This window comes from Diceros bicornis, chromosome 32, assembly GCF_020826845.1.
Source record: "Diceros bicornis minor isolate mBicDic1 chromosome 32, mDicBic1.mat.cur, whole genome shotgun sequence".
Classification (NCBI taxonomy): domain Eukaryota; kingdom Metazoa; phylum Chordata; class Mammalia; order Perissodactyla; family Rhinocerotidae; genus Diceros; species Diceros bicornis.
Window position 1 is genome coordinate 4,289,791 of NC_080771.1, and position 17,869 is coordinate 4,307,659.

At 50.4% G+C, this 17,869-nt stretch overlaps 2 protein-coding genes across 6 annotated transcripts in view; both read left to right on the plus strand.

Annotated features, from left to right (window-relative positions):
• The window catches only part of NOD2 (nucleotide binding oligomerization domain containing 2), a 36,312-nt gene extending 26,271 nt beyond the window's left edge, over positions 1–10,041 (plus strand). For 2 of the 3 annotated variants that reach the window (XM_058527788.1, XM_058527787.1), the window contains exons 8-12: positions 560–643; positions 1,136–1,219; positions 2,951–3,034; positions 6,480–6,563; positions 8,257–10,041. In XM_058527788.1, coding sequence (XP_058383771.1) covers positions 560–643; positions 1,136–1,219; positions 2,951–3,034; positions 6,480–6,563; positions 8,257–8,329 — 409 coding nt within the window. In that variant the 3' untranslated portion in view covers positions 8,330–10,041. The remainder of the gene's footprint in view (positions 1–559; positions 644–1,135; positions 1,220–2,950; positions 3,035–6,479; positions 6,564–8,256) is intronic. The other variant, XM_058527789.1, reaches the window with a different exon arrangement.
• Positions 10,042–17,538: 7,497 nt separating this feature from the next.
• The window catches only part of CYLD (CYLD lysine 63 deubiquitinase), a 71,006-nt gene continuing 70,675 nt past the window's right edge, over positions 17,539–17,869 (plus strand). For 2 of the 3 annotated variants that reach the window (XM_058527791.1, XM_058527794.1), the window contains exon 1: positions 17,592–17,646. The gene's annotated coding sequence lies outside the window, so the exon portion shown is untranslated. Of the gene's footprint in view, positions 17,557–17,591; positions 17,647–17,869 lie in introns of those variants that run through there. The other variant, XM_058527792.1, reaches the window with a different exon arrangement.

A 17,869-nucleotide genomic window follows, 5' to 3' on the forward strand; every position in this document is an offset into this window, starting at 1 on the left:
GTGTGTAAAGTAGCCGGTGCCAAGGGATGAGCTGGGAAGGGATGTTTCCAAATCACAGTGGGTCTGAGGAGGATGAGCCCGAAGGTGAAGGGGTTAGACACCGTGAAGGACCTGGGGATGTGAGAAGGAGCAAGAGATGAAGAGCTGGCTTGTGGAAGAAGAGTTAGACTTGTTCTGGGTGGTCCCAGGGGGTAGTTAAGGACGTGTGGGTGGCACTTACCAGGAAGCAGATCTGACCTAAATGTCAGGAAAAATGTCACAACCGTGTGAATTGCCGTTGAGAGTGAGTTCCCCGTCCCTGAGGGTATGTGCTGGGTGGGCCTCTACTATTCTGTAAATCTGATTTAAAGCAACTAAAAAATCTGAGTGAAGTTTGGCCATCCCTCCAAAAAGATGGAGGCAGGTCTATTTTGCTGGGACCTAGGAGGCCCACTGAGACCTGTCTGCAATTGGGGCTCCTGCCCCACTGGCTGGGGCCATAGAGAGGAGGGGCACTGTTGGCAAATGTCTAGAACACGTGGCAGGTACTCACTGACATTGACTCTGTTGGCCTTTTCAGGTTCTGGGGCAACAAGGTGGGCGACAAGGGGGCCCAGGCCTTGGCTGAAGCCTTGGGTGGTCACCCCAGCTTGAAGTGGCTCAGGTGAGCTTCAGTGTCTGTCTGCAGTTGTCATGGGGAGCCAGCATGAGGAGGGCAGAGCTTGGACCAGTTATGAAGGTCTTCGAACTTCAGTTTTACCCCCCATGTTAGGGGGTGGGATGGAAAGAAAGACCGTTGGGTTTGGAGGCAGGACACTTGAGTCTTTGTGGGTGACTTTGGAGATGATGTCCCTTCTCCTCTCAACGGTCTTGATTCCCTATCTGTAAATTGAAGATCTTGGCTGGATCCGATACATTTTATCTCAAGGACCAATTCCAGTCCATTGGAGGTGGCTGCCTAGTACACCATGTTGTGAAGGATTCTAACACTTCTTCTGAGCTTAACGAAAGAGTACTGTAATCAAGTAGTGATGTCTGAAATGGAGCAAATGAGGACATGGGCCTATGTGTGCCATGTGTTCTGCCCTTCATGGGTTAGCTTATCTCTGAGGTCCCTCCCTGCTCTGACACGCTTTTGTTCCTCGATTACATCCAGCCTGGTGGGGAACAGCATTGGCAGTGTGGGTGCTCAAGCCTTGGCGTTGATGCTGGAAAAGAACGTGGCCCTGGAAGAACTCTGGTGAGTTCAGGGGATTCCCTGCTCTGGGAGATTCTTCCTTCCCTGGCCTCATCCGTGGAAGCAGTTGTTTGGAGAAGACAAAGGTGGATGACTGAGCAACTGGGTGATTAAGCTTGTCTTTCTGTGTCCTGGGTGGCATGAAGCTTCTAGAGCCTGTCATATTTAATTCTAAGCCTTTTTATTTAATTCTATTTATTGGTTTGTTGGTTTGTTTACTGCTTCCACGTGGCATAACGGTTGAGAGCACAGACTCTGGGATCAAGCAGGCTGAGCTTCAAGGCCTGCTGTGATCTTAGGCAAGTTAAACACAATCTGAATCTCAGGTTTCTTACCTGCAAAATGAGGGTACGAATGCTTCCAACTATAAAACACGTTTGTAGAAATTAAATGAGGTCATGAGTGTAAAGAGCTTAACGTAGTGCCTGACATATGTGTAAGCACTCCACAAATGTTACATTGTAATGGTATTACTACAGTATTAGTAGTATTACTCCAGTATTAGTAGTACTGTATGCAGTATTACTGCTACTATTGCTGCTGCTGTGCTACAGCTGCTACTAGTACCGTGATTGCTACTATAGCTAATAACATTTTGTTATTTCAGAGTGAATGGGAGGGCCTAAGAACACTGGGTATTGGAGTCAGGGTCACCTCGAAAGGTGGAGTGGACTTTGGGGGAAGATAAAAGATGAACCAGGAATCGTATTTACACTATTGACCCAAAACTAATTCCAAGTCTTCCATGCTTTCGATGCCACTAGTGTAGTCTTCTTGTGACATGTTCTGGGAAGTTCCAAATTATATCAGGGAGATAAAATGCTGCTTTTTCTGGAAAGCAGAAGGGCACTGACACCCATGAGCGTTGTCACCGATGGATTTTGTTGATGGGCCTCGGCGGTTGGCAGGCTTGCTAGCTCTGCCGACGTCCAGTTGATTGTATCCTGATTGGATTCTGCCCCTCGGAATTTCTTGTTAGAAGAGCTCCCCACTGTGAGTGTATCAGTTATGATTATGTGAGGCTGCAAGTGAGGGAAAACCTCCATCTACAGTGGCTTAAAGCAGTAAAGGACTTACTTTTTCATGTGCAAGCAGTCTGGAGGTAGGCAGCATAAGGCCGGTATGGTGGCTACAGTAGGCCAGCAGGGTCTGGACTCTGTCTCTGTTGCATCCCATCCTCAGTCTGTGGCTTCATCCTCATGATTGGTTGCCCTCACGGCCACAAGACGGCTGCTGCACCCACCTGTAGCACTACTTCTATATTCCAGGATTCAGGCCGTATATCCAGAGAGGGCAAAAGGCACAGGCCAGCTAGGTCTCTCCCGTTTAAAGGGCATTTGCAGGAGCCCTATCTGTCAGCTTCCCCTGATGCGTTAAAGGATGTGGGTGCTGCTTGGCCAACCCTGGCTACAGTGGAGAGTGGGAAATGGAGTTTTTCACCGAGCACATGGCTGCCCCAAATGAAATAGGCTTCCATTCATAAGAAAGAAAGGGAAAATGGATACCGAGTCCCTGGGACAGGAGGGAACTTCTTATGCAGTGCAGCCCTGGGGCAAATTCTCTCCCAGAGATGTCCCTGGAATTGAGAAGCCTCACACCCTGTTTTGTCTGTTCTTACTTTATTCGTCAATGTGGATTTTCCAAATGGGGGACACATGGATTCATCTTTATTGACATCATCTTCTATAACAAACATTACCGTGTCAACTGGGTTTTCTCTCTTGTTCTTGCCAGTCTGGAGGAGAACCATCTCCAGGATGAAGGTGTGTGTTCTCTCGCCGAAGGACTTAAGAGAAATTCGAGTCTGAAAGTCCTGAAGTAAGGAAGCCGGGAGCAGGAGCCGGGACAAGAATGACTGGCCTCGGGAGCGGGGGTTCCTGAATCGGAGATCTGGGCAGCTCCCCAGCCTGGCTGACGCACACGAGGTGGCCTAGTGGAGAACACCTGGCGTTGTCTAGGTTCCCCCAAACGCAGGCTGAGACTCCAGTGCAGGGTGTTTACTGGGGAGGTGGTCCCCCCCAACACTGGTGAGAGAGGAGTGAAGTCAGGCAGGGAAGGAAGGGTACCAAGAAAGGGGGTGTCATCACCAGTTATCACCGAGGGCAGTGGGCTCAATCCTGCTGGGGAAGTGCAGGACCCCCACCCAATCGAGGGTCGAGACAGCAGGGGTATTGATCCACCAACTGCCTGTCCTTCATAGGTTGGTGTGTGCTTGTGGGGATGTTAATGTTAATCTGGCACTTCTGGTTTGCCCTGTGCATACCTGAGCACGCTCCCAGGGTCCATAGAAAGGCCCGAGGCACAGAGTGGAAGTCTTCCCAGCAAGCAGCCCTCAGAGTTGGAGGTGAAAGCTGAGGGAGTATGGGCGGGTTATCCACTGCCTCTGCTACGGGGCTTGCAGGAGGTGCCCCTCCGCATCTCCAGGGGCGCCCTCTGGCTCGGGCAAGAGCACTCTTCTGATGGTCGTCTCCAGTGGTTCCTGATGTTGTGCTATGCAGGTGGGCATGCTCGTGTTTATCCACGTGTACATTCATTCATTTGTCATGCACTCATACAAACATTCATCCGTCTATGTATTGATACCAGAAGTGTTTCTAGAGCACCCACTCCGTGGCAGGCACTGAGGAAAGAGTGGTAAAAAGGACAGAGCAGCCCCTGCTCACATAGCTCTTAAATTCTAATGAGAGAGACAGATAATGAACAAGTAAGTACACAAGGTCATTTCTGTTATACAGTCATGCATCACATAATGACGTTTCGGTCAATGACTGACTGCATATGTGACAGTGGTCCCATAAGATTAGTACCATAGAGCCTGGGTGCGCAGTAGGCTATATCATCTAAGTTTGTGTAAATACACTCTATCATGTGCGCACAATGATGAAATCACCTAATGACACATTTCTCAGAACGTGTCCCTGTCGTTAAGTGACACAAGAGTGTAATAAGGGCTCTACAGAGAATTTGAGAGGGAGATGTGACAGGGAGTGACCGGAGAGGGTGGGGTTGCTGCTGCTCAGGCAAGGCCTCTCTGAGAAGGTGGCATTTGAGTTGAAAACTGAATAAAAAGAAGGTTTCTGCTATGCTGAGGTCTCAGGGAAGCACATTCCTGATGGATAGAACAGCAAGTGCAGAGACCCTGTGGCAGAAAGGAGCTTGGAGGTTTTGAGGACAGAAAGAAGGACTGTGTGGTTGGACTATAGTGGAGAGTGGAGTGGGGCAGAGGCAGGGGAGCAGGCCACATGGGCCTCAGTGCCATGGGAAGGGTTTAGGGTTTATTCTAAGGGCATTAAGAAGCTTTTGGAGGGTTTTAATGAGGGTAGTGGCATGATCTGATTTACATCATAAAAAGATCACCCTTGCTGCTTTGTGCAGAACAGATGGAAGAGGGGTAAGGTGAAAGCAGGGAGACCAGTCAGGAGGCTCCCGCCGTCTTCCAAGGGTGAGATGACGGAGACTTGGATCAGGCTGAAGGCAGTGGAGAACGCTGTGGAAGGGGGCAGGAGCTCGTGGAGGTCCTGTGCGTCCAGGTGCTGGAGGGCTGGACAGTGGCAGCGTTGGTGGGGAAGTGATCAGGGACCACTGGTGGTGGACTCAGTGGGCAGGGACCCATTCCACAAGGAACGGAACGGCAGAGGTGAGCAGGAGCTCACCGGCTAGTGACCATCACAGGCTTATGTCGACGCTCTCCGAGGCTGGCGCCACACCGGCCGTGGTGCCAGAGGTCCCATTTCACAAGGACGTCAGAGCATCATCAGACGGCTGCTTTTGCTGGAGGCGGGTGGCATCTGCCCTGGCAAATGTGGCCCGAGGAAAACACTCTCCTTCAGAGCCAGGCAGACGGCTGCCTCTGGGAGAGCATCTGCTTTGCTGCCAGCCTGCCATCCACTCTGGCAACACTTGTTTGTGCTGCTTTGCAGGGGCTAGGAAGTTGCCAAATGTTTGGGGAAAACACTTCCACTCAGCACATGGGTGAAAGTGGGCCAGGAGGCCCGGGGGAAGCCGGGATTTGTCTGAGCTGGGGTGCCAGGCTTTGCACACAGGGGGACCTCTGGCAATACCTGGTTTAGTATCGCCCAGGTGTGGAGGTAGCAAATTTGTCCTCCCTTGTTGCCATAGACTGACCCCACTCGATCCCTACAAATGCCAGGCAGAGGCAGCAGGAGTTGTCCCACGCTGCCTGTTGAGAGTCTTGTATTTCAGCATCACTGAACCATATCATCCTCCGCTGTTTCCCCGTAAAAATCGAGCTTTTCATATATCTTAAAAAAGAAAGAAAAAAAAAAAAAGATGCCTACATGCTTCTTTTTCCAGGCGTAGTCACTGCCAAGCGTTGGTAAGAAGCAGGCGCTGGAGCCTGGCAGCCTGGGTGTGCACCCCAGCCCCCCGTTACCACCTGTCTCTCCTTGGACTGGTGCTTCAGTTGCCCTGAGTGTAAATGGGGATACTAATGGGACCTCCTCACAGGGTTGTGAGCAGGCACTGGGATGATGTAGGTGATGAGCTGGCACATAGTAAGAGCTCAACGAATATTGGCTGTTATTAGTATTAGCATTGCTTTAGCGTCAGCTTCGGAGAAGGTCCTGATATTGTGGAGGTAGAAGGCAGGGAGCATAGATTATCTAGAAGGCCACACTATGAGCACAAGAACAGCATGGGGAACCATGGCTCTTCCCGTGCTGTCCCTGACAGCGTGCCATCTCCCCTCCCCATTCCCAACTTCGTATTTTCTCTAATCTGTGTCCCTGTGCCCCCAAGCCCTCCCAGATGAAAATATTACTGTTCTTCGATTGTTTTCTCTCAGTTAAGTATGGTGTCAAGTGCTTTCGAATATGCCATTCTTTAATTCCTATACTCCGTGAGGTGGTTACTCTTTTAGGTCCATTTTACAGATAAGGAAATTGGGACTAATTTGCTTGAGATCTAAAAGGAAGTGGTGTAAGTTGGATTTGAGCCCAGGAAGTCTGGCCCCCAGGAAGAAAAATGCCCGTCCTTAACCACCATGCTATATAGCATCTTCCTAAAGGAGTAGCTACTAAATTAGATAAACGAATCTGGTGAATGGAGGAGAGAGGGGTGCCTTTCATCTTAGGCATTGAGCCTTGTGGATGGGCTCGTTGGAAATCTCAGACAGGAGAGGGCCATGTCAAGGGGGCAGGTGGCCTGCAGTAGGGCAGCCAACTCCTAAAGCCTCCTTTAATTGGACAGGCTCCAGAGGAGAAGCAAGCCTCGTTGAGGCTCACCATTCTCTCTTCCTCTCCAGGCTGTCCAACAACTGTATCACCTACCTTGGGGCAGAAGCCCTCCTGCACACCCTTGAAAGGAATGACATCATCCTGGAAGTCTGGTAAGGGCCCTGGGCAGCCCTCTCTACCTCTCTGAGCCTCAGTTTTCCAGTCTGTAAAATGGGGCAAGGGGAGAGAGGAAGTTCAGCATTTCTAAGACCCCTTCCGGTGGCTTTCTGCATGTGATGGATCTTGTTCTCTCTCTGGGAAGGCTGTCTTCATGTCGCTAAGCAGGGACCAATTCTTTTATTTATTTATTTATTTTTAAAATTTTATTTATTTTTCCCCCAAAGCCCCAGTAGATAGTTGTATGTCACAGCTGCACATCCTTCTAGTTGCTGTATGTGGGACGCGGCCCCAGCACGGCCGGAGGAGCGGCGCGTCAGTGTGCGCCCGGGACCCGAACCCAGGCCGCCAGCAGCAGAGCGCGCGCACTTAACCACTAAGCCACGGGGCCGGCCCCAATTCTTTTATTTTTAAATCATGAATTCAGAAATGTTCCTGTTCTAGGCAATAGTGTGGGAATCGGGGTGTGGTTGAAGCATGAAATAAAAAACTCAGCTCGTGCCCTCCTGGGCGTTACATCCACCCTCACAGGTCAAGGCTGTTGCATCAGATTCTCTGCAGTTCTGGATGGAGGCGACACAGGGTGGGAACTGTTGCACAGTGTTTCCAAATCTTTATCATTAAAAGCCATATTCCCCTATGTATTTGAAAAAAGCGTTGAGTCACAACTTCAAAGATTTAGCCTTCTTCTTTCTAAGGGTTTATTCATCACTCAGATAATAAGCAGAAAGTTTTCCCCTGGTTTAACATGTTATGAGTAAATGTCACTATATATGTTTCAGGCACTGGGCTAGAAAGCAATATTTTAAAACTAGGAGATTCCTTATAAAAATCCATGTTTTTAGAATTTTCTCAAAAAAGCTGGCAACTCTGGACCGCCATTCAAAATGCCAGTAATTAAGCAGAGCAGAGGAAGGGCTGACTCCACTGAGCTGGGCAAACCGACTCAGGCTGACCACAGACGCGCCCAGCTGATTGTTTTGGTCCAGGCCCCTTTGGTTGCTGTGCATTACCTGCCTCATCCCGGGAAGCTTGTGTCCTCTGCTGTGAATATGCAGACTTGTCCCTCCCTTAAAAAGCATATCAGGGCAGCAGATATCAAATAGATAGATATCAAATGATGAGGTTAAAAATAAAGACTTCTAAAAATCTGTCCTGTGATAGAGAGATGTTTTTTTGTACAATTGTGTAATCCCTGTACCCTGTGAGGTCCTCATGTCCTGGGCAGAGTGTGGGTATTTTTTTAAAACCATTGCACAGTCCTAAGAAATGTCACATTCTGTGTCCTGGCAGAGCAAGCCAGCATCAGGTTGATATTTTAAGGGTTCTGATGTTATTTGCTGCCTGTTGGTGAAGCTTGGGAGGGCAGCCGGACTTGCTCATTGCATTCTTGACTGATTCTGCTGTTGCTTTAAAAAGAATCACCGGCCTTGGGGAGTCGAGGCCGGCTGGGTCCGGTGTGGACTCTTTGTGCAGAGTCACAGAGCCTTGTTTCATCATGCACGATGATTCATGAGTTGCCCCGGCCGGCAGAGGGTAAAACGAGCCCAGACTTCCCTCCCAGGAGAGCCGCAGCTGGGCAGAGGGTCAAGCCATCCAGGCAAGGGTTGAGAAAGCGGCAGCTTCCGTTTGAAAGCACTGTTCTCATTCTGTCCTCACTCCAGCCTCTCTTTGCTTGATCCCCGTTAGGCTCCGAGGAAACACTTTCTCTCCAGAGGAAATTGAGAAGCTCAGCCACAGGGACACCAGACTGCTGCTTTGATGTCTCCCGGCCAACGTTCGTCTCAGTTTGTTTGTGAGCAGGCCTTGGCTTTGGAGCCCAGCGGCTGGGTTACAGCCAGCAGCAGCCGGATCTGACAGATCCCTGTCCTGCCCAGGGCGAATACAATAGGTCACCTTTGTTCTGGCAGAGGAAGGAGCATCGCTGCCCTTCAGAATAGACTTTTCCAAAGCCTACTTTTGCCATCAAGTTCTTCCCAAGATTAAATCCATGGGAAGTTGAGGGGGGAGCCGCCCCTCTACATTACGGGGCTAGCTTCCAGCTGATCTGATGTGGGTCTGTGGGGCCCACGGGTGTTACCGAGTGTTTATTGGTGTAGAGACCTGGATCCACGTGAAAGGCTCCTGCCTGCTTTTCTCACAATGAAGAGGGAGATTCAGGAAGAAGCTTTCTGCCACGTCTCAACTCGTGGGTCCTCCATCCAGGCTGTTCCAGCGTGTGGTTCCTCCGCTCATCCTGGACCCCTGCACATGGCACTTCCTCCATGGCTGAGAATTCAAAATATTGGTGTTCTCAGCTTTGATATTTCCCTTATAGCCACTCCCTACCCCCTACTTTCGTTACCCAGGGTGGGAGGGGCTACAATTTACCCTGCTTTCCTTTCTGGTATTATTGGAAGGGGACACATGGCAGCCATTTATTCCCTAAGACATTCTATATTTGCAAGAAAAATACAACCACACTACAGCTGGTATCACACTTGGACTTTTATTTCCAGTGAAATCAATTACTCTTTGGTTAAGACTTTGGAAGCCAGCCCTGGCGGTCTAGTGGTTAAGCTTTGGCGCTCTTACTGCCAGGGCCTGGGTTCGTTTCCCGGTCAGGGAACCACATCACCTGTCTGTTGGTTGTCATACTGTGGCGGCTGCATGTGGCTGTGACGCTGAAAGCTATGCCACCGGTGTTTCAAATACCAGCGGGGTCACCCATGGTGGACAGGTTTCAGTGGAGCTTCCAGACTGAGACAGAGTAGGAAGAAGGACCCAGCCACCCACTTCTGAAAAAATTGTCCATGAAAACCCTGTGAACAGCAGCGGAGTATTGTCTGATACAGCGCCAGAAGATGAGAGGATGGTGCAAAAAGACCCAGCAGGGTTCCCCGCTCTGCTGTACACGGGGTCGCTAGGAGTCAGAATTGACTTGATGGCACTAACAACAATAAGCCTTTGGAAACAACTCCCCATCCAAATGCAGCCTTTTAAAATTAATCTGGACCAGAATTTTGAGCAGCCCCACCAGGTCTCTGATTGATGCCTGTGAACTGAACTCTTGACAGCAGACTTCCAAAATATATTCATAAGAGATGGTTCCATTTTATTTGTGCCAGAATGCTTTAGGATATAAAGTTATGGATCAAAAGTTTACAGGGACAAAATCAAAGGCCCTTCCTTATAAAGTACCTGTTTTTCTGGATTTTTCAAAAGGATGCATGTCGAAGCCTTTGTAAACTGTCAAATGCTGTGCAAGTGTTATTATTTTAAACATTATTATTTGTGAAAACTGGTTAATATTTATAAACCACTTTGTTTTATTCTCCGAAGATTATATTTTTATAAAAAACACGACTATGAATTTTATGCTGTAAATAATCACAGAGGAGAAAACTATTGTCACCAAAGCTATCTTCATTGTGACCAAACATTTTTAAATATTCTTGAAATGTATCAGCTATTAAAGCACAATTTTCTACTCAAAGGGGGAAAAATGATGTTTGCAACCAGATAATTTATTGCCTAAGGCAAAAGCAATTCTTAGAAATAGACTTGCCATTGAAACACATTTGGCTTCGGCTTAGAAAAGTCTGACCCAGTGTGATGTTTTAAGCTGTGTGTTTTAAGCTGAGCCTCACAGGGCCCCCGCTGAAAGGCTGCAGCAGGAGAAAAGACCCCTGGGCCTCCCTCGATCCTCTCCAAGTGATTCTAGGATGGAGAAGATTTGGGGACAGCTCTCCTCAGTGAGCAGCCTCCTGTGTAGGCCTTGTTGAAATAATTCTTAGCTGCATTGAATGAGCAGGGGCTCAGGTGGCTGCTTACCTTGCAAGGTTTCGTGTGTGCCTGGCTCCCTAAATGCTGCGGCATCTCCCTGGGCTCCTGCGTGTGAGCGTGTCTGTGTGTTCTCTTTGTCGGTGGTGTTAGGTTCTCTACAGGCCATTGTTTCTGATGGAGAAGATCAGGAGGAAGAGGGAGATGCCTTCTCCCAGGAGTAAACATGGAGGACTATTTGCATGGCGCCATCTTGGATTGTAAATTCATCTTCCTTAAATTCAGTCAGCAATTATGTATTAGCCAGTTATGTTAGGATAATCAGTGGATGAACAAAACAGACACAGTCCCTGTGCTCAAGGCACTTATGGCGAGGGGAGAGGGAGAGGTAGGCAGAAAACAAGTAAACTGGAAAATATAGGACATAAGGTCCGTGGTGGTAAGTGCAAGGAAGGAAATCAAGGAAGGTTCAAGAGAGAGGGAAACCTTCTTCAGAGTGGGGGTTGGTCAGAGACAGGTTCTGTGAGGAGGTGACAGGTGAGCTGTGACTCCAAGAATGAGGTGGGGCTGGCTGTGCAAAGAATGACGGGGGAGGGGAGCATTCCAGTCACGGGAAACAAGCTGTACAAAGACCCTGTCATGGGAAAGAACTTGGTACATGTGCTAGGCTGAATAATGGCCCCCAAAGATCTCCAGGGCCTAATCCCTGAAACTTGTGAATGTTGCCTTATATGGCAAAAGGAACTTGAAAGATGTGATGAAGTTAAGGCTCTTGAGATAAGGAGATTATCCTAGATTATCTGCATAGACCCTAAATGCAACCACAAGTGTCCTTATAAGAGAGAGGCAGAGGGAGATTTGACACAGAAGAAGAGGGTCATGTGGCCACTGGAGTAAGATGCTGCCCCCCTGGCTTTGAAGGTAGAGGGAGGGGCCCCATGGGCAAGGAATGCAGCTCTCGAAGCTGGAAAAGGCAAGGACACAGATTTTCCCCTAGAACTTCGGGAGGGAGTGCAGCCCTGCTGCCCCCTTGGTCCCAGCCCATTTTGGACTTCTAGCCTCAAGGACTGTAAGGGAATAAATCTGTGTCATTTTAAGCCACCAAGTTTGTGGCAATTTGTTACAGTAGCCATAGGAAACTAATTCAGTCTGTTTGAGGTGAGCTAAGGGGAGAGTGTTGCCAGATGGGTTTGAAGAGGTAGGTAGGGCCAGTCATGAACTAGTTGGTCACGGTCAAGAGTTTGGTCTTGATCTTAGAATAATGGCAAGCCACGGAGAGTTCTAAGCACGGTGGATGCAACCCAATTACATTTAAAGAAGATCTCTTGTTCCTGGGCGGAGAAGGGACTATAATGCATAGGGGTGGGGGTAAGGGGAAGAGGAAGTGGGGAGACCATCTAGGACCACCTAGGAGCTATTGCAGGTGAGAGGCAGTTGGCAGCCTAAGGTGGTGTCAGTGGAGGTGGAGAACAAATGATGGATTCCAGAGACATTCTAGAGGTCGATTCCCAAGGGTTTACAAGTAGATTGGATGAGAGGGATGAGGGAAGGGGAAGAATCAAAGATGACTCCTAAATTTCTGACTTGAATAACTGGGAGACTGGAGAAGACAGGTAGGAAACAAGTTTGGAAGTGGGAGGGACTTCTGTTTAGGATCGTCAAGTTTGAGACTCCTAAGTGGAGAAGCCAAGTGGAGACGTCGTTATGGTGTGAGTCTGGAGCCCGTGGGAGAGGTCGCTGCCAGATAGAATAGCATGGGCATCCTCAGCATCAAAGGGGGAATGGGGTCCATGGGCCTGGATGACACAACCCAGGGAGAGACTGTGGAGAAAGGAGAGTTCCAGAGGGCCCAGGTAAGAGCGCTACTGAGATCTCCATATGTGATTACTGTCAGGGCTCAGAGTATGACAAGTTTCCTACCTTTGGAAAGGCAGCAGATCCTCTGAGAGCGTTCTAGGCCTGTGCAGGTAACTCGTGAACTAGGACTCTTTAAAGTTCCCTGAAGGGAGGTTACCTGTGCTCATGGCCAGTGGCTTATCCAGGAGCAGACAGATTCCAGATTTGTGGCTAAGAATACATAATTCTTAGGTGCAGGAAAAAAAGGTATCAGAGCAGGAGAATTTTTTAAAAAGCCTCAGACTTTAATTATATTCACCATGATCCTAGAAGGAAAAAAAAATGTCAGTCTGAGTGTTTTTCCCCCAAAACCAGATGCTGAGATGAATACACCCCACAGAAATGTGGGAGGTGAATCATATTCCACGCGGGCTGAGTTGAGACTACAGCATCATTTTGTTATCGCGCCAACACACCTTCATGCCTCCCTTCCCGCTCAGGAGACTGGTGCCGCCCAGTGGGTGAAGCACACAGCAGTTGGGCACACACTCTGGCAGTGCCCGCATACGAGGGAGCGCATGGCCTCGGGCCCTGGGTGGCAGGTTGCAGGTGAACAGCAAGGTCATGAACGACATCGGGGACGGCCTGAGCAGTTTCCCTTGGAGAATTACATGGCGAGAGACTGCAGCTGTGCAGACTGGCAATCTGAGATCTTTTGATTCCCCAAGATACCCTTTTATTTTGCTCTAAATGTAACCTCAACCTATCATCACTTCCAGAACAATCCACAAATCCAGTCCTCTAAACATCACCCCTCCACCTGTCAATCACCCTGAAAATCCTTCCTCTCAGGAGTGCTGCCTCTCCTTTTTATTTGCGACTTTCTTGACGCCTTCAGTTCCACATTCCCCTCCCCCTCAGCTGCTCTCCCCCACCCCCAGGAAACAAGGGGCTCCTTTGCAGCCCACCCTTGCCTGGATCCCTGCATGAGTCTCCCGACTGGTCTCCCTGCTTCTGCCCTTGACCCTCGGAGTGAGCCTGTTAAAACACGAAGCAGATCAGCCGCTGCTCTGACCTGAGCTCTCCAGGACTTTCCCATCCGGCGCAGGGTGCAAGTCAAGGTCTCGTGCTGGCCTGCCCTTTGCCACTCACACCCCCAATCTCTGTGCTCTGGCCACACCATTTCTTGGCTGTTCCTTGACAATGCCAAGCACACTGCTGCTTCCAGACCTTTGCACCTGCCTATTTCCTCTTGCGGGAACACTCTTTGCTAGATAGCGGCATGTCTGGCTTCCTCATTTCCTTCAGGTCTTTGTTCAAATGTACCTCATTGAGGGAGTCCTTTCCTGAACAATCTACCTAAAATAGTAGCCCCCAACCACTCTCCGCCCCAGCCCTGCTTCGTGTTGTCTTCTCAGCATGCACTACCTGATGTACATTTGTTTCTTCCTTCTCCTAGAACGTCAGCTCCAGGAGAACAGGGACCACGCTCACTGTAGTGTCCTCAGAGTCTAGACGGTGCCTAGTGCATGGTAGGTGCCCAAATATTTGTTGAAGGAATGGAGAGTCCACCCTACTTAAAGGGGGCAGATTATAATAGTGGATCACCTCTTTCCTGACACCGTGACTGTCTCCTTCCTAAGAGAGGAAGGTTTCCTGGGATATGGGATCATTCCTAATGCATCTACGGCTCAGAATGGGATTCGAGATGTAGCACAATGGTCCCAGTGAAGAGCATTAGACGCTTTTTCTCTCTGTGTGTGTTTTTCAAATCACTCAGAAATCATTTGTCATTGATAGCAGCAAATAACTCAAACAGGAGAGCATGGATTTAGAGTTCAGTGGGATTAGTTTAAAGATGATTAAAGTAATCCCTTTTATCTTATCAAAAAGAGCTTTTAGGTGACCGGAGGAAAAGCCCCCAGACAGAATGTTCAGTTGCACCTGGAGTTTTCCCCCCGGCTAAGAGATAAGCACATCCCGGAGATGGAGGACTCTCGACTCATCCACTGGTTGACTCACCGCGCTGGGCTGCTATGGAGAAAGCCCCGGAACAGCATCCTTGCCTGCGAGGATGCCTGGTCCTGTTGGCCCTGTGGTTTAGAGTTCATTCTGAATGTGCCTGTTCACAAGAGTGGTGGGAAAATGGCTGGAAGCATGGGGGGCTGGATGACCAACTGGAAGTTGCCATTTACTGAGATGGGGGAGGCAGAAGGGTAGCAGTGGGAGTGGGGAATATCAGGAATTCACTTTTGGCTGTGTGGAGTGGAGATGCAGGGTGGGCAGGAGGATTTAAAATAAACACGGAATTTGGTGAGGCTGGAAGTAGGAGGTAGCCTCTGGTAGCCATTTGAGAAACATGGGGCAGGGTCTAAGGAATAACCATGACGAGTGCTACTGAGAAGGTTTTGTTGAGTCCTGACTAGGTGTTACGCTAAGTCATAGGTCCCTACCAGGCTGCCAGGAGGGTCCCAGCTCCCAGGGGAGAGAGCTCCCTTGCATTCGGTGGCTTTGGTTGGGCTCCTGCTGTGTGCAATAAGACAACCAAGAGAGACAGTTTAGAAACACAGTTAACTACCCTGCTTACAACCCTTCAGAGGGTTCCCACTGCTCTTGGGATAAAGACCGACACTTGGCCCTGGCTCACAAGGCCTGCCTGACTGGGTGCTTTGCGCCCCCCTTTTCTGCGCTCTGCCTCTTTTAGTTCCTTCAGCATGTCACACACATTCCTGTTCCCTCTGCTGGGAGTGCTCCCCCCCCGCCCCCGACCGCCAGGCATCTTTCCTACCTCGTCTCAAAGGTGACTTCCTCAAACAAGCCTTCCCGAGTGCCCAACCACCTACGTGTGTTCAGAGCAGTTCTCCTTCTGAGGCTAACTCTGACCTCAGTAATTAAGTAGGTGATCGTGTAATTAGTTGTTTAAGGTCTGCCTTCCTTGCCAGAGGGCAAGGTGGCATCTCTCTTGTAGCTGCTGTTTCCTAGTTACCTGCCCAGTTACTCAGCCACTGGTTGTGTGAACCCAGGGCCAGGCTGAGTGGGACAGGCTGTGGAGTGGTGGATAGACAGGTGATCAGCGGGGCCTGGAACCATCCGCAAAGACCCTTGGAAAAGAGTAGACTTTGGCTGGTCCTTAAATGAAGGGAGGATTTGGAAGGCAGAGAGGATGGGCATTTCAGTTGGAGAATCCATTTAAACAGAAGTGGAAAGAGCCCTGGCTTGAAATCAGGAGAATCAGGGTCTCAGCTCGTCTCCTGGGTGACTGGGGACAAGTTATTTTCCCTGTCTGGACCTTAGTCTCCGATCTGTAAAATGAGAGCTGGCTTATCAAGGACTGCAAATAATAGCACCATGACACTATACCCCCATCTCCTCCCTGGCAGACACCTCTCTTCCCTGTGAGCCTGAATACACCTTCAGAATTGTTTTCAACAGAATGTTCTAGGCAGCCATTACCAATCGATAGGAGACGGTCATTGAGATAAGCCCTGTATATCTGGCCTGGCTTGGAATATCTCTTGGATGAAGTCAGGCCCTGACACTGCCTGATTCAGGAAACGTGTGGCAGGAGGCCTGAGCAAGGGATCTGACCACTGCTGGTAGGGAAGAAAGCCCCACTGAAGCAGAGGGCTGAGCAGCACCAAACACCACCATCAGAAAGGACAGAAAGGTGTTCTAGTCCAGAGGTGGCCAACTCAAACGCCTTCAGGGGCCAGTAGATAATGTAAATGAGAGAAGTGGGCCAGGAGGATAGAACAGGCCATGGTGAGGTGTATGGCAAACCGGAGAAAGGGGAGTACTTACCCTGTCTAAAAGGATTCAAAATCTTTCTCTCCCACTCGATGTCTTCTCGTTCCTCCTCCTCACTGTATGGGTCAAGGAAAAAAAAGGCTTCAGGCTGAATTTTTCTCCCTGACAGCCAGACTATGACCTCTGAGTCCTAACAACTTTATTAGGGAATCCAGATCTAGAAGGGAACAGTGTTGTCTAAGGCCACACTGCGAGCCACGCCTGTTGATTCCCATTTTATTGCTTTTTACGCAGTGTGGTCATGAAACAGGATAAGGTTGGGAAACAGGATAAGGATGGACTAAGGAGGGATGAGAGTGGATTAAGGCTTAGGTTTTCAAAAAGACGTCCATTATATTTTAGGTGCTTATGGCAAGGGAGATGCGTGGCCTGTTTACTACTGCTGTTAGTAATCACTCATGTGACTTCTTTTATGTAGTCACCGGTTTAAATTCCCCAGATCTTCAGAAATGTCACTTTCCACTAGGAAAATTTCCCCTCTCATGATTAAACACATACACACACATCCCTCTTCCTCCCTCAGTATTAATCACCTTCTCCCCTAATTGGTACTTAAAATGTCAAAGGAGAAGGAATTAATTAACAGGAGTATCCAGTGCAGCAGCCATGCTGCAGGGTTCTGGGACTGATTATAAAAAGCACTTCCTTAAATGTTTTGAGCACTTTTGGGAATCAGAAACCTCCCTTCTAATTGAAAGATCCTTAACTACACCCCAAGTCCTGGCTGGTGGCCAGGGGTGCAGAGCTGAGCAAGGCGGTGTTTGGAAACCCCTTCTTCACCACCCTAGGGAGACTTCGCTCCAAACTTGGATATGAGGCAACAGAGGTCACAAAGAGCAGGGGTCCCAGGCTGGGTCTGAGAAAGAGGAAGAGATTTGACATTACTGAGCTCCTGCTGTGTGTCAGGAACTTTATATTCGGTACTAAACAACGATCCTGTAAGACAGGTGACTGGATTATGTCCATTTTACAGATGAGGAAATCGAGGCTCAGCGTGGTTGTGAGTTCCCCAGATCACGCAGTAACTAACTGAAAGCGCAAAGAATTCAAACTTAGGTCTGATTCTAAAGCTTTGCTTTTTCATGGAATCCTGAAATCCTGGTCCCGGCTCGCGTCTGGACTGCTCTCCACCCCAGCCCCAAACTCGCGGTCTACCCTGGTTTGACAGCTAAGCCGAGAGCCGAGACCGGGCAGCGGAGGTGGAGCGGGGAGAAGCACAGCGCCCCGCCCCGGCTCGAGTGTCAGCCAATGGTACGCGGCTCCCACAGTCTTTCGTCCAATCAGCCAGAACTCCCCGCCCCCACCCCCGCTCCTCCTCCCCTCCCCTCCGCTTTCCCTTTGGCTCGACCGAGCTTGACGGAGCGGAAAGTCCCTTCAGTCCGGGCCGGCAGCCATTGGAGGAAGGTCTGTCACAGGGCGGGCCAATCAGAGGGTGCGCAGGCACGCAGCCCGGGCTGCGATTGGCTAGCGGGGCGGTGGCCCCTCCGCCCACGCCCCTCCCTCCCCGCCGGGCGGCTCGGAGGCGGGGCAGGTGGGGGCGGGCCCAGGTAGCAGGTTCGGCTGCGCGGGGGCCGCGCGTCGGAGGTAAATACTAGGGCGGTGGGTGTGGGGCGCCGGGCCGGCCCGGGACGCGGGCTGGCGAGGCCGGGGAGGCGGCGACGCGCGCCGCCCGAGGTGAGTGAGGCAGCGGGCGGCCCCGCCGGCGAGCGGCGGGCGGCGCGGTGCCCTGGGCGCCCCCCGGCCTGAGGGCGCCTGGAGCGGCCGCGGCGGCCGTTGGGCCCTCGGCAGCGGCCCGTTAGCTGCCCGGCCCCGAGGCGGCCGGCCTCTGGGGGTGCCGGGCCCGCTGACGTCACCCGGGCTTCCCCCCGCCGGGCTTCCCCGCCCCCCGGGCCTTCCG